A 16,861-nucleotide genomic window follows, 5' to 3' on the forward strand; every position below is an offset into this window, starting at 1 on the left:
GATTTGATAACGTCAAGTACAAACCATGTATGACGTTGCTGTTTCTCATTGCATTATCTTATTGCGTGTAGCAGTAAGCTAATTGAAAGAAAGAGAGAGAGAAAGAAATATAAAGAAGGCTTGCGAGAGCCAGGCGGTCATCATTAGTTGGGGGTGGACGGGATTACAAGTAAACAAATTTAAACGATAGGTCCTTGAATGCATTATGGGACTTTGGAGATAAAGGTCGCTGGTGGTTTTTATATTTTGTACAGCAGGACAGGTGTCAGCTTGCTACGGACAACTGGGCTGCCTCAACATGTCCGGCTTCTACGACTCCAAAAGGCGCAACGTGAACGCCCTGCCGGCATCGCGCAAGACCATCGGAACGCGGTTCTTGCTCTACACGCGGAGAAATCCTACGGTGCCGGACACGTTCCTGTGGAACTCGGAACCCGACAGCCTCCGAGACACACACTTCGACCCCGAGCGGCTGACCAAGTTCTACATCCACGGATTCATGCAAGTTGGAAAGTTCCCGGATTACCCCATTGTCGTAAGCGGCTGCTTTGACGTCTTTTTCCGATATATCACGAGGCCGTCCCATGACTTCATGACCCGCCCCGGGTGGTAAACACGCCGAAGTACGATAAGAGTCGCCGCCACTGAACTGTATTATAATAAGCTGGATCGCAGATCGAGTCTTTGTCTTGCTGGGGTCGAGCGGCACCACCGGCAACCATATCGGTAAGATACCAGCTGAGATTCATGAGAGTCTATGGGTGAAACAGGGAAAACTGAAATTGCTAGCCTTAGTAGCTTGTTCTCGACGATGAAACTTTTATCGTGTTTTCCGAGAATGACACATTCATTTTCTGGGCGCAAATATCAAAAGCGTCAGAATACCAATATTTTCTTTTTCCCCCTCTTTTTTTTCAATAAATATTTTTTGGTTGAGGGTCTAGGGTCGCGGCTTTATTGGACGTAAACTGTAATGCGGATCATTTAGACAAAGGATGGCAAGAATCAATGTGGAGTCGTGTTCGTGATCTCGAAGATCATCAGAGCTTAGCAGACGAAAAGTTATAGGAGGCCTTTACTGGGGGCATTTGCGTCGTTTCGAGCGCCTGTACGGAGTACTTCTGGTGCAGTCATTGGCTTTATATTGCAGCGAGGGCCTCTGTGACGCACTAAGACTCGGAGCATGTCATTCATTTGTTGAACGTGTCATTGATTTAGCAACTGAAGCAAGCGACGCCGGCACAATCAAAAATGTTCCGGCACATTTTCTTTTTTTCTGGATGGGCGTTCGAACGTTTCACAAAGACTGATTTCATTTCCAGACACCCGATATAATGATTGCAGCATGTCATAAAATACTTGCCTTCGAGCACCACGCAGTGGCTTCAATATTCCTACCTTTGTGTGTTTCTCCCATAAGTTAGCCTGTATTGCCTGGTGTCAAGCATTGGCCGCCGCGGCGGTGCCACCTAAAGTCACCCAGAGCCGTTTATACTGAGAGAGTTTGGCCGATGGGCGGAGCTTGTTGGCCGCTAGAACCAGCGGATTTCGCGATAACACAATATGGCGTTACTTCTTTGTCTTGTTCATTCCTGTGAAATCGCGTAGAGTTCCTATGAGGCAGATCCACAATATGGCGGACGGAAGTAGTCATCCCCCGGTTGTCAGACTACGCTGCTGTGGTTGTCAGACTGCCAAAATCTCCTTAAGAAGGCCAAACTCTCTCAGTATAAACGGCTCTGAAGTCACCGGTTCCTAGGATAGTAGCGCCATTTTGGTTCATGAAGTGAGCAATTTCTCCTTGATCTCACCGCTTTTGGTAAGCCAATCTTTGGCTGGTGATGGGTAGCTTTATAGAGCCTTTTCTTTGCAAACGCCACCAGGTGGTGCTCCAGTCTTGGACGTCCCAGAGCTGTTTTTACTGAGAGTTTGGCATTCTTTGGGAGGTTTTGACAGCCTGGAAAACACATCAGCGTAGTCTGACAACCGGGGATGACTACTTCCGTCCGCCATTTTGCGGATCTGACTCATAGGAACTCTATGCGATTTCTCAGGAATAAAGAAGACAAAGAAGTAACACCATTTTGTGTTATCGCGAAATCCGCTGGTTCTAGCGGGCTACAAGCTCCGCCCATTGGCCAAACTCTCTCAGTATAAACGGCTCTGTGACGTCCATGACGTCGCAGCGAATTTTCAATTCATAAAAGAGCGTGAACAAATGCCATCCTACCTCCGCTGCTTGCAACGTCGACAAAACATGTAATCCCCAAGTCTCCAGACGAAGCCAAAAGAACCAAGAGGCGCAAGGTCAGTTTTAATTTTTCGAATATTATTGTAAACCAAGTTGTCTCTCCTAGGTCGTTAAATCAAACAGCTAAAGGCCATCCCTAAATCTCCAACTTTGTTGTCCGCATACACGAGCTTATCTCTCCTACGTCACTGCGCGGTGGTGGCGCGTCGGGCGCACTTCCGGTCTGGGGCTGTGGGCGGAAGTCCCCACGTGAGACGTGTATTCCGGCGTTGTTTTGCATGGAACCAAACCAAAACCTGCCTTCCCGTCAAAAGCCGCGACTGGGGCTATACACCAACTCATATTTACAAACAAACCGGAACACCCTAGCGGACGCCACCGGCGCCGCGCATGCGCGATGGAGTGTGGGCAAGAAGCTCGCCGTCGCCCATAAACAAGCCATTGAAATGAGATGTCGGCGTCGGTGTCAGTCCCCCTGCCCTTTTTCGCGTTCGAATTGTTAAATCTACGTCTTCCTGGGCAATGTCCTACTACTTGAGCAGCCTCAGTGAAATTACCTATAGACCTTTTCACCCTCCGCCGCATGGGCGCTGCCATCTTGGAATCACGTGATGCGGCCGCCATTAGGTTGCTTCAACTTGTTGCTCCGCTCTCCCGTCCGCGCCTTGGCGGATGCGTTGAATTCGTGCTTTTCGTCGCGTTTCGCCGCGTCTCTTGCCTTACTCCGTAAAGTGTCGTCAGATACTCATACTTACCATGCAATTCCATTACATCATTATGCGCGCATCTTCTGTAGTTAATTTTGTAACACGTTTTGAATATTTGTTTACCGTCGGCGTGCGGGATACAGGAATCAGCGTTAGCACTTGCGCACATTGAATGCATATATGACTTAAAGAGAGCCTCGAGGGTTCAAATATCAATATCTTAGGAGAACTGAGGTTGGGTTACTAATAAGGGCGGAACATTTTGCAATAGGAAGCTCACTGTTATTATATATATGAGTGCGCATTGGTGTCAAGGAAGAAAACAAAAACACTCAGCGTAATTAGCCACGTGTTTTTCCCGAAAGCATGGTGTTTTGTAGTTACAACAAATCGAAAACAATTTCTTTCGATTACACTAGAGAACTTGTGGACAAGACGCGGGAAGAAACGTTTAGTTTGAATTATTTTTAATGCTAGAAATAACGGTACCTTAACATCAGGCAACTTGTTTGTTCGCTATATCACACTTATATCTGTTTTACGTTCTTAATCGCGTGTGCGATATGAGCATTCGGTTTATCGGTTTATTTATGAATTCCACGAAATTGTATATCGTGCGGTCCCATGTCCATAGTCTTTAAATTGCTTAAGTAATTTTTTTAATATAACCATGCAGATTTAATTAATTTATTTCAACACAAATATTTGGACTCCCCGCGTAAGAAACTGTCACAGACCACTTGATAGAGCCTATGATTTACAAAATGTGACGCCGAAAAGAATCCTTCTGCATGAAAATCACCTGAGTGCAGCCGGTTGTCGACGGCGAATAGGGATTTACTTTCAGTAGCTGGCGAGGTCAAAATGTGCAAAGCGCATCGCTTCAAATCAGTGAACAGCTTTCGTTCATTGGGTGGCGCCTGGCGCTCGACTTCAGTCAAGCTTATCGGAGATCATTTCTTTTGCGCTCTTCAATTTCATTCGGCAAATTTTACGGAAGTTGAATGTTAGACTTTATTTTAAGTTTGGCATTCACTTATCGCACGATTTTCATACCTTGAGAATGTCGTAAGCAAATGTCCATAGAACAAAAAAGCTTATTTCATAAGGCCAATATTTTGAAATGCTGTTAATGAGTAGTTTAGTTAAAGAAATTTTCTAGTCAGCCTACGCTGGTGTATCAAAATATTTCTCGAGCGCTTAATTTCCTTAAATAAAACTTGTCGAGACAATATCACTTTTTATATTATCTACGTGATTATATGAAACTTTTCTAGTCATTATAAAAGACATTTCCAGTCTCGCAGTTAGGAAAGGTTGGTGTACGGAAACCAAATATCGAACAGTAAACTTGTCAGTTCATCTGTTCTTGGTGATTCAGCAGATTGTTAATCATGTTGTCTACCTGTTTTTTCACTAAGCACGCATGCAATATAGTCTGTTGGAATATAAGGTTAGCAGTAGCAGCTCTGACTTGAGCGCGAGCTATCTACCTTCCGTACCACTCGGTGCACGCACAGCCAAAGCACGGCGGCAGGCAAGGAGCGCACGGTGCAGGCGGAGCTTGTCCTGCTCTTTATTTATTTATTTTTCTTCTGGAAATTGGTGTCCGCGAGTACGGCCGTGGACAATGGTACTTTTCCCTGTGCATGAGCGCAGTTGTTTCACCGCCGAACCTGGCCGAAATTAACGATGGACGGAATCAGACGCATATAGTGTTCGTAAAAAAAGATCGCAATTTAGGCTCAAAACCACTTCGTGGTTTGTCAAGTGGCTCAGTACTATTGTTTCATTCGCTGTGTGCTACAAGAAAGAAATTTATATCGCAAAATTAATCGAAAGTGGCATCAAATAGCATGACAATCGCGTGCACGTTGAAACCGAAACCGACCAAATTGAAGCAACCTAATGGCGGCGAGTGCGCCAGCGCCCTCTACCCGCCGGTCAAGCAACTACTGAAATGAAAAGGTCTATAGGCTCGTTACTCCGCAAAACGAATACTACAACATGCGGCGATTCATTCAGCGTACGTACGCTAAAGCCTGATTCGCACGATGAGATTTCGCTCGCATTTTTCAGTCGCGACGTCGCTCGGGCTGCAAAAGCTTGAACCGTAGCTGAGATGGTCGACGTCGATACTGAAAATCGCAAGCAGAATCGGGCCAAGTGAATTGGGCATAACAAGTCGGTGATAGTCACTGCTAAGAATGATCAACATCTCCTTGTATCTAGTGTTTAGATCGAGCCAGCTTACCAACCATCAAACTTAAGCATTTTGAGGCCTGCACTTACTTCTTGTCGTAAGTACCGGGCAACATTTGGTCTACGGGCCAGTGTCGTCTAAAAGAGCAGACGACAAGCAGAAGCGTTTGAAAGAGCAGACGACAGTTCGAACGATCAGGCGGCCGTTTGAACTTGAAGACGCATTGGACGTAATCTGCGGGTGGTCCGCACAACTTGACGGTTTTCTGGCGTCCATGTTGGAACAAAACAAATAAATTTGGTGGCCACAAGTATCCGTGAATTCAACCCAAAATACTTCCCGCCCAAGCAATTGTGGTCCGACGGCGTCTGGTTTTCCCTTTTCACGGCACATATCCACGTTCTCGGACGAACCGAGCACGTGAAAACTGACTTTCAAACAGGCGTCTGCCACAGGTGGCCACAGGCGTCTGCCACATTCATACCTCGGCAAACCTCACTCATGAGGGCATTCACTCACCCTCACTCACCCTCATCTTCACAGGTGAGGTGAGGGTGAGTGAGTTTCTGAACCAGGAAAATTCATGAGTGTGAGGGTGAGTGAGGGCCGTGAGGGCTGTGAGGGCTGTGAGGGCGGTGAGGGCGGTAAGGGGTATGAGGGCCATGAGTGCGTGAGGGGCGTGAGGGCGGTGAGTGGCGTGAGGGCCATGAGTGCGTGAGTGGTGTGAGGGCGGTGAGTGCGTGAGGGGTGTGAGAGCCATGAGTGCGTGAGGGCAGGGAGTGGCATGAGAGGCGTGAGGGCCGTGAGGGCCGTGAGGGCGGTGAGTGCATGAGGTGTGTGAGGGCAATGACTGCGTGAGGCCCTCTTCAGATCGAGCATCTTTCTCAGCAATTTTGGTGTTAATGGCGGGTTGTTCTCTAGCTTTCCCTAGATCGACACGAATTGCTGAGATCGGGTCCAGCTCGAAATAAGCAAGCAACTCGGAGCAATTTGAATACGTTTGAAGCGGCTGCATCCAATCAGAGACGCAAACTTTTCACATGATACCTCGTGCCGGTGATGATGACACCGAAAGACTTGGTTCTGGTTTGAAATCGATCGTTTTTTTGGAAATAAACTGTTTCAGAAAGGTGCATTAGTATTCTTAACGAGATTTAAATGCATAAAAACACGTTTATAACGCATAATTGTGTCTAAATAGTGCAAGCAAAATAAAATTTTATGATGACGATGGCAAATTGCAGATATTGGTGTGATGGCGGGCGGCCCGTGTTGCTGGTGTTGCGACGTAAAGTTTCTGGGCGAAATTGCCCCATCTGAAGCTGGCCTGAGTGGCGTGAGGGCCATCAGTGCGTGAGGGGCGTGAGGGGTGTGAGGGCCGCAAGGGCGGTGAGGGGCGTGAGGGCGGTGAGTGGCGTGAGGGCGGTGAGTGGCGTGAGGGCGGTGAGTGGCGTGAGGGCCGTGAGGGCGGTGAGGGCGGTGAGTGGCGTGAGGGCTATGAGTGCGTGAGGGCGGTGAGGGCCGTGAGGGTGGTGAGTGGCGTGAGGGCGGTGAGTGGCGTGAGGGCCATGAGTGAGTGAGGGGCGCGAGGGCCGTGAGGGCTGTGAGGGGTGAGGGCCGTGAGGGGCGTGAGTGCGTGAGGGCCGTGAGGTTCAGTGAGGGTGAGTGAAGGGCTGAAGGTGAGTGTGACTGTGAGGGTGAGGGTGAGTGAGGGGCTGAAGGTGAGTGTAGCTGTGAGGGTGAGGGTGAGTTTGGGGCTTAGGTGAGTGTGGCTGTGAGGGTGAGGGTGAGTGAGGGCGACCTAAAATGCCGACCTCTGGCCACATTTACCACCGCTGCCCTGTCACCACCAGGGTCGCGGCTGGTGGCAACAGGACACTTTCCTGACGTCCGCAGGCGGAAATTGAGACCACTTTCCTCCACCCGTACACGCCACTTTGCGACGCCCAGCCGGCGGCCCAAGCCCCGCTGTTTCCCATTGCACTTCCGTAAAGGGAGTTTTTCGGTTGATTGGTTGATTGAGGTTTAATGCCGCAAAAGCATCTAAGGACATGACGCGCCAGAGATAAGTGGTTTCAGGGAGGAATGAGCATTAGCAGCTTTCGATAGATAAAGACCATGTGTATGATTTGTAAATAGGTGTGGGCATGAAGTTGTAATATAAAATAATAATGGCCCGTTCACACTCTTGCGACCGAGTGCGACTGGGAGAGAGGAGACCCGTTGAAACCTCTTAAAATTTCTAACTACGAGAGAACACACTGCCACGCTGGCGCCATCTATGCGGTGACCCCGGAACTGCATTTCACAATCTTGAGCGAAGGTTTTGCGGGATTTTCGAGGTCAAATGTGCGTAATACCTATGAGAAAGGCTCGTTTATAACGTTAAAGGCCTGTTCACACATGCAGCGGAGCGCTACAAGCATAGCGCCGACCTCGCGCTCAGCACGTGCCGACGGGAGCGTTCACCAGCTTTGTATTGCACCGTCAAAACTGTTGCTCATAGGAGACGATAAGTAGCTGACGGCACGTGAGCAGCGCTACATCAGCGCTTCGCTGCATGTGAGAACCGGCCTTAACAGTAGTTTTTTGAGTCAAGAAAGAAGGTATAATGCGCGAGAGAAATAGAAAATATGCCGTGCCGCCAAGTTTACACTGCTACCCAATAGATGGCGCCAGTGTGTCCTCCAAGGCACCCGGTTCGAAGATGTCGCAAGTGTGTGAACGAGCCCTGATGGGTGTAAAAAACCTATATCTCTTAAAAAGTTAACAACACAGTTATGTGGGACAAGTGGCTCGTCACCGAGTAGGATTATGAGGTGTATGCTCGTGATATATCTGAGAAAAATTATTCCGTCAGGCTGAGCCATACGCTCAGCATTCAAGCAATATGAGTTGAACAGTCAATGGTTCATGGTAGTGCTCACACTCAGAAGCCTCTTCCCTGCGCAGAAGATGGCCGTGAGTGAGGTGCGTGTGACCTATCCTCAGTCGGAACAAGACAACCTCATAAGAACGTTCACGGTGCCGTGCCCTTTCCAAACTCACTGAGCAACGGCTTTACTGTATGGAGCTTATTTGTTTACATTTTCATTCCACTCTTGATGCCAGTTTTGGCTGACACAACGTTTTAGTGGTCTATGGTAATCCTTATATGAAATATAATGGTGTACTTCTTTCTCGCCAGCAGAACTTGCTGCAAGGTATTTTTATTTTTATTGTTTCCGGGTGTATTAACGTGGCTGGGTACCCAACATAAACTATTTGATTGTTGTTTCTGGAAGTAAGATTAATTTTATTCTGCAGCCCTATGATTATCGGGTTTTTAGAAGCTCTTAGTGATGCGATCGTCTAGCAGAGAACTAAGTTAATCAGTGAAGACAACAAACTGCATGCAATTTGTTTTCAAAGTATGGTCAATGGCAAGACGAAGACCACGTATTTCTGACGTTAAAATGGTGGCTGCAGATGCAATTCGTTGGGTGCAGCAAACAGAGGGTCGAACTATGCCACATCCATCAAATATTTATGTCTAGATTTTAACAGAGTACCACGCACAGATAATTACTTGTTGATCTTAAATAACGGTACTCACGACATAACTTATATTTCGTTTTTTTAAAGTTCAAAATGGGGTGCTTTTAGGGCGAAAACCTCGGGCAGCTTCGCAATGCCTCCGCTAGATGCCGTCAGCCGCGATGCTGTATTTTGGGTTTTTATCGAAGCTATACACTGATCTCTGAGGTAAATAGCGTTGAAAAGGGCTTTATCGTGTTTTTACAGCGATCGCAATACAAGCTCGGCTCGCTTTTGTGTAAAAGTTTCAGGATTTGGTACGGTCACGTGTGTAGTGGTCAAATATTTACAACATGGTGGCAGCCAGGGGGGTCACTTTTGTCTAGTGAACGGGATACCAGTTCATCGCTCTAAGCCCCTCTACCTCGTTGACGTACAGAAACATGACGAACACCATGATGATGCGCTTTTGATGCTCTCTGATTGGTCCCATCAGCTCGCAGCGTTGGCTGCTTCTGGGGCCCTAAACTCGTCAAACACAAAGTTAGAGCCGAGAAAGTTGGCGGAGCGCGCCGATTGGACGCTGGCTACAAAAGCGCGAAGTCATCGTCGTGATCGTCCAATCGGTGCGCTCCGTAAACTTTGGCCCCAACTTTGCGTTTGACGAGTTTAGAGCCCCTGGACTTCAAGCGAAACGAAGTATAGGCTTTTGCGAAAAATCGGCTTCTGCGCGCTGCCATTTTGTCTGCTAAGCTGTGGAACACCCTTTGAGCATGCGCTGTTGCTCTGTTCTGCGGTAGATCAGACGCTGCGCATGCGTCCACAGCTCAGTGACTCAGCATGTTTTCGCCCGGGTGATGACAAAATCCACCTAGAAAAATCAAAGCCCATGAACAGCCTCCAGTGACGTCATCACACTCGGATGGCGCCAACTGAGTTATTGGGCCCGACGCCGAGTGTCCTTTGACGCAATGATTGAACACGAGTCAGCTCCACCCCGTTGTCATATTTGACACAGCTGGTAAAGAAACCAACGAGGTATGCCGATGATACAGCTAACACACTTGATTTAATTCTGTCGACACACCCTGACCTTATATCTTCTCTTACGTATCTTCCAGGCTTAAGTGATCACTCGTTGTTAAATTTTGATCTCAAAGTTGCTCCCCCAATCAATACTAAAAAAGTAAAGCTTATTTCTGACTACATAAAAACCAATTTTTATCTTATGAACCGAAAACTGTGCAGCTATCTGGACATATATCTGCCAGAATTTGATCAGCGAAACGTGCAGGAAAATCGGAGGTTATTTTGTTTAAAAGTAAACGAACTGATTGATGCGCATGTACCCGTCAGGTGTATTCAATCTGATGATAAAGCACCTTGGTACACTAACACCCTAAAACGTCTTTCCAATAAAAAACAGCGACTTTTTCGTTCAGCTAAATTACGTAACACGATTGATCGGTGAGAAGCATACTTTGCTGCTGACGTCGAATATTCCCAAGCTGTATCTGACGTCAAAGAAATTTTTTTAAGAACACTTTACCGAGTCTATTGTTAAATGACCCCAAAACGTTCTGGAAGACTGTTAATATGAATGACGACGGCTTAATTTCTCTTAGCGATGAGTCCGGCAGAATATCCATGAGTGTTTAATAATGTGTTTTCAAATAGTTTTTCTGTAGGCGATGGAAATGTGTCTTATGACGTTCCACGTTGTGAGTTTAGCCCTATGTTTCCAATTTCCATGGAACCTACTGAAATTGTAAAGTTAATTGATTTTTTGAAAGTATCATCGTCATGTGGTAGCGATAATATTAACTCAAAATGTCTAAGACAAACTAAAATGTACTCATCCTTTTTTTGGCCAAAATTTTCCAGCAATCCCTTGAGTGCGGAACGCTCCCAATAGAATGGAAAACTGCGAAGGTGGTTCCACTGCATAAGTCTGGTAACAAGCATTCTCCGTTAAATTATCGAACCATTTCACTAACAAGTATTCCCTGTAAAATAATTGAGCACATTCTGTACTCTCATATTTTTAATTACCTAGGATCCAATTCATTTTTCGCCCCTGCTCAACATGGTTTCCGTCGCTCATTTTCTTGTGAAACGCAGCTGCTTCATTTCACCCATTGTTTGCATGCTATACTGGACAAAAACCATCAGGCTGACTGTATTTTTCTCGATTTTTCTAAAGCATTCGACAAGGTTAATCATAAGTTACTAATGCTCAAACTTTCTTCATTAAACCTAGGTCCTAACTTGTAAAGCTGGGTGGAATGCTTTCTTACCAACCGCTCACAATATGTAACTCTAAATGGCATTAATTCATCCCTGACTGATGTAGTATCGGGCGTGCCCCAAGGTTCAGTTTTAGGCCCGCTTCTTTTTCTAATATTCATTAATGATTTGCCAAGTTGTGTTTCTTTCTCCATGCATTTATACGCAGATGACTGTGTAATATATCGGGAAGTTCATGATGATGATGATGTACGCATTTTGCAATTTGATTTAAATAATACTACTCTTTGGTGCAAAAAATGGCATATGGAACTAAACCCTAACAAATGCAAACATATGCGCGTTTCCCGGCAAGGCGCACGCCCTTGCCGGGAAACACTAACCGACATTCAACTTGAATCTGTAAACTCATATCGTTATCTGGGTGTTACTTTATCGTCGACATTAACCTGGAAGCCTCATATTGATATAATAATCGCCAACGCTAACCGCATGTTAGGATACCTACGACGAAACTTCAGAACAGCCCCAGTTAACTTAAAACTTCTTCTTTATAACACTCTTGTACGGTCAAAATTGGAATACGCAGTCTCTATTTGGGATCCTAACCTAGCCTTTCTGCATAAAGCTCTCGAACTAATTCAAAATAACGCCGTCCGTTTCATTCTGTCTAATTATAATCAAACAGCTAGCATATCATCAATGAAGTCTAGTTTGTTGTTACCTTCTTTGTCATTGCGCAGAAAGTTTTTTCGACTTTGCCTGTTTCATAAAGTGTACCATCATCAGTCGCTGCGAGACCATTTCTTTACATTGCCTAACTATTACTCTTCCCGTCTGGACCATCCGAATAAAGCTGGATTAACACGTTGCCAAACAAACACTTTTTTTTATTCATTTATCCCGCATACATCAAACGACTGGAACCACCTTCCAGCAGATATCGCAACTATACCCGATTATTTTCTTTTTCGCCAATCTTTGTCTACAATGTTTGGTGAGCGGGGGGATCGGAGGAAGGTTTTCCCTTTGACCTGGTTATGCTGTTGGGTCTGCACAGTATTTGGAAGTCCCGAATGGCTCTACACAACGCTGATAAAAATGTACGGGAGGCGCGGGAATATTTTCGTGAAAGTGTATCTTTGTTAGTTGAAGTCAACAGAGCACAGAAGTGCGAGCCTGAGTGGCTTCCGCGCATTGGGGCACTTTTGTCCATGAAACAATTTTAGCCTCCGACGCCAGTCACTTCGGACTGGTTTCGTTTAGCCTTGCCCTGCTTCCTATGGTTTGAGCGATATGCCTGCCTATTTGACAATGTAAAAAAACCCGGCAATAAAGAAAAAAAAAAAAAAAGATCGGTGGCCGAGTGGTCTAGCGCACACCAGCTCGGAGCACGTGGAGCGAAAGCTCGCGCTGCAGAACCCAGGGATCCTGGGTTCGAGCCCCACCCCTGCCCGTTTCGATCTGGATGAGCATCGTACCGGCGTGCGGTCGTGTATCACGACTGCGTGATGCACGTTAAAGACCCCAGGCTAGCGGCTGTACCGCACTGGCTAAATTCCTCATCTACAGCTGGGAGACTCGTCGCCCCTGTGAGGCAGACCAAGTTCTAGGCTGTATAAACACACACACAACCCAATTTTTTGTTTGGTGAGCCAACATGAGTCATTTTATTTTGTTTATTTTGTCCGTAACAGATATTGCGTACTGCTTTTGCCAATGGAAGCGTGTTTTTGATATTTGAATTTCTTGCCGAATGTATTTTTTTGTTTTGTTTTGTCAGTTTGTTTGATTTTTGTTTGCTTTGCCCCTCCCTTCTACAATGCTTCGGCGCTTGAGGGTATGAACAATAAATAAATAAATAAATATGAAATATCGTACGCAAGAACTGCGTGACATCGGAGAAGACTTCACCCTAAAAAAAGAAAAGAAAAAGAGCGTCGTCGTACACCCTTTTGTCCCATCTCATGCTCCCCGAAACTTCGATTCGACGCACAGGGCATTAAACTCGAACAGGCGTCCCCAAATTTTACGACGGGCTTGGTGACGGTGCGATATAAGTTATAACTTATTAAACAGCTAAAGTACGTATCAGAGACTACAGAAAGAAAACTCTAAGGTTTTGCAGTAAAGCAAACAAAAAGCCATTTGTTTTTGTAGTTAGTAACACGTAAATTAGCTCTTTAATAAGGTGTACCACACGGCCATCAAGCCCCTCGCGAAAGCTTGTACCGTCAGTTTGACGTCAGTCAGCTGTACGTCAAACAGAAGGTTTGGGGTGTCTTATATGGGACAAAGGGTGTAAGAATATACCCTTTTTTTTCTAAAAAAAAAACGTTCTGCCCCATAAAAGAAATAAATTCTACAAAATAGGAGGGTCTTGGAATACGGCCGCTTTCAAGTTTCTATTATAGACGCGTACACACCAGTTAAATAAAAATTAATAAAGATTATGTTAACTACGAGATTCCGATTATACACTTTATGTCCGCCTTGGAGTATAACCGTTAAGTCGGGACGGCACTGCTCGTACATGATACATAAGACACGGTGTTCGTTGCAGGCATGATGACATGCATAATTATCTTCGGACAGGTCTTAAGCATGTTTGAAACATGAGGGCTTCACATATACGTCTGCCTCGAACATGTCTGCGGGCAGTTTTTTGTAGGACGATTGTGACAAGGACGAAACACGCTTGAGACAGTAAAGAGTTTTAGAGAACCGTTCTTGCACATTCGATGCGTTACGCCGGACCCTCCGGTACGAACTGCGCATGTGCGAATCTTCTGCTGTAGCGCATGCGCAGTTTGTACCGGAGGGCCCAACGTACCGTCTGTATTGGCTATATGCTTTGTAACGGGCGGTAGCTCGCGCCACCTAGCCTATGTCTATATTGAAACACGCTTGAGCCAGCGTCTGCAGACTGACTTTTGCATGATGTCGTAGCAGCGCTGCGACCGCGGTTAACGGTGCCTTTGTGCGAACAGAGGATGAATGACGAGCTCCTCAAGGTCGGCGACTTCAACGTGTTTGCGGTGGACTGGTCCAAGGCGAGTCTGTATGACTACATCCAGGCGAGTGCGAACACCCGAATCGTGGGCCTGGAAGTGGCCAGCCTGATCGAGAAACTGCGAGTGAGTTTGTTGGCCAAACCGATATCCTGTCGTCGTGGCAAGTCTGTAACTTTCGAAATATGCCAAACAATAATGGCAAAGATAAAAAAAAAAATGCAGATATACGAGTTTTCTGATCTTGTTGTTGTTGCTATAGTGACAGTCTTTTGCAGCGTAAGAACTGCAGGGGAGGTCGGGCTCCAACTCAGGAATAAAACCTTTCCAAAATTCAGTTCGGCACTTTTGACCCCTCATCTCAGGAATGACACATGTGCCGTACTAAGGGCGGTCTTCTGGTACTGGGAAGGAAGATGTCGAAGATGCTTCTAAGCAGATAATACGGGACTTGCACATTCAAGACGTGGTGCGATGCGACTCGGGAATAGACCAATCTCACCAGGTACTTTTCGCTACGTTGCCTGTGCCGCGGTGCATCCAAGGAACTTTAGTCTTTCTATACGTGCGATAACCTATATACGAACCATAACCTCGCTGTGGTGCTGAGCGTGCAGAGCGTGAGACGGTACGAGCCCTCTTGTGCACTGACCTGTGGACTAAAGGCATCATGCATGCGCCAAACCCTTGGTGCGATCGGTTTATTGAGTACAACAGTCGCGTAAGCGTTCATTTCAGGCTCGAGAGTTGGGTCTGGTCACGGCCGGACTGGAAGCGCGCGCTCTCTTTCTCTTCTTACGGCCTTTGCAATTGGGGCAATCGCCACCTCCCGCCGCAATTCGCGGGGGGCGCTGTCACCTCACCCCTGGTAGAGTGCCTTCATACACACGCGCGCCTTTGCTTGAGTGGTGACATCTCAGCCATTTTTCCGCTCAATCGTTTTTCATGCCTTTTGAAGTGCGCGCAATCCGGTGTCACTCAGCTCGAGCGCGTAGCTTTGGCTAATGCATAGACGCCATTTTACCGCCCAAGTCATGCAGCGAGTGCGCGAGAGCGTCACGCGCTGGCACATTCAGTGCAACAATGGATGTCTTCACCCTGAGACAGACAGACATGCAGGCACCCTAACCCCTGGGCTACTTTTGCCACTTGCACAGAGCGCGTCTGACAGTGTATCTAAGCGCTGTCGCAACCTGCGGCCGAGATTTTTATAGCCTTTGACAACTGATCCTTACGTTTAGATCCTCAGCCACTACCTAATACGCTTCTGATGAGCCCAAAACGGTGAATATTTGCTTGTGAATGGGCCCAGCTGAACATGAAAAGCATGCAGAAAAATATTCGTTATCCGAACCAACTTGCTCAGCTAAAGCCCGTAACAAGGTGAATATTTGACGCACATCTCCGAGAGATTCGGGAGTAAAATGTAGTAAGTAGAGGCAGCGAATGCAGTTGAGGAAAAACTATACTCGTCTTTACCTCCAGGACTTCTGTTGCAACTCAAGAATAGGAGGAGACGGACCCCTTGTACGTGGAGGAACTTTAAATGATAAATAATTCGTACACTCTCGTGAAATGTAAGCAGGCCCATTCTATCTATTGCCGTGGTCTGCATCATCATTTCATAGGCCGCACATGAAGTCGGTCAGCTGCTCTACACGAGGGTGTAGTAGACTGTACAATTTTCGTACACTGCATATTACAGCCTAGAGTGCTTCCTCGAGGGCTTGTGCACATATCCAGTTGATGTTTCGTTTCTGTCCGTAACCGTCTTTGCATGGTTCATCAGAAGTATTCTGAGGAACTTGTTGCAAATTAAACCAGCTAAGCGTTTTGAGTGACTGTTGTCAATGCCCTCTGGGCAGCTTAAGATTGGCGCGTCTTCAATATAGGGTGCAATGAGTAGTTGCTGAACTTCGTGCACATTTGTTCGCGGAAGGTGCTTAACGGCCATTAAAAAAAAAAGCAACAATGTTGTCCAGAGGTGTGATGAACCTAGGATTTAGATAAGGAAGTCCGCTATTATCCTGGCCTTGTAATAAGACGAACAGAGGATCACCTCTGTTACTCGTAGTCAACAGCATAACACAGGCGTCGCACCCAAAGTCACTAATGAGTTTAATCAGATAGCCACCAAGGTACCAGACCAGAGTACGTCACGGAGGGAGATGGAGCTCAAAGCTCTTTCAGTTTTTTCAGGTCAGTGGTGACCTAGGAAGCTCGAACTGCAGCGCAAAGCAGCTCGAAGGGACTCTCCGAGTGGGGTGAAGTGGGGTGAGGTCGTTGCGCCCCCGGCGGCAAGCAAGTGAACTACATACGGAGAAAAAATGGCATTGACTCCCGGGCGATTGCAAAGGTCGCAAGCGCCTCCAGCCCGGCCGTGGTCTGGTTTACCTGTCGGTGGTACGTAATCGGTTCTAAATCCCCTTTTATGAACAGAATTGCATCAAGACGCCTATGTGGGTTGGAGGTGTGTTCTCTCCGGTTGTATATCTTTGTCACTATCGAAACTGAAAGAGATCAGGAAGGAAGTGTACAGCGAAGAAAACATTCTCGTCTGCCATTGACATGCGAAAAGGACGGTTCCCGATGGGATACTATACATTACCGCCATTAGTAGGGCAAACGTTCAAGAGCTATATCAGCCACAAGGTGGCACTTAATTGCGGAAAGAGTCTATTTCCATAGAGGAATACTGCGCCGTGAACGCACGCTTGGGTCACCAAAAAAAAAAAAAAAAGGGGGGGGGGGAGGGGGCATCCGCCATATTGCAAAGATAAGACTTTTGTCAGAAAGGTCACCAACGTGATTCGCTGATCCCGTTTCTATGCTAGGTTCTTGTTAGCACCATGTTTGTGCTCTAATTTAAAAAAACACACAAATTTGCTCCTCCACTCGTTTGCGCGACGAGTGCTTCGTTTATAAT

At 46.6% G+C, this 16,861-nt stretch overlaps 1 protein-coding gene across 1 annotated transcript in view; it reads left to right on the top strand.

Annotated features, from left to right (window-relative positions):
- The first annotated feature begins 298 nt into the window (after nucleotides 1–298).
- LOC8053982 (pancreatic lipase-related protein 2-like) overlaps nucleotides 299–16,861 on the top strand; it is a 48,385-nt gene continuing 31,822 nt past the window's right edge. The window contains exons 1-2 of the mRNA XM_040207730.2: nucleotides 299–535; nucleotides 13,915–14,061. Of these exons, the coding sequence (XP_040063664.2) occupies nucleotides 299–535; nucleotides 13,915–14,061 (384 nt within the window). The remainder of the gene's footprint in view (nucleotides 536–13,914; nucleotides 14,062–16,861) is intronic.

This window comes from Ixodes scapularis, unplaced genomic scaffold (assembly GCF_016920785.2).
Source record: "Ixodes scapularis isolate PalLabHiFi unplaced genomic scaffold, ASM1692078v2 PGA_scaffold12__126_contigs__length_90152505, whole genome shotgun sequence".
In the NCBI taxonomy this organism is placed as follows: Eukaryota; Metazoa; Arthropoda; class Arachnida; order Ixodida; family Ixodidae; genus Ixodes; species Ixodes scapularis.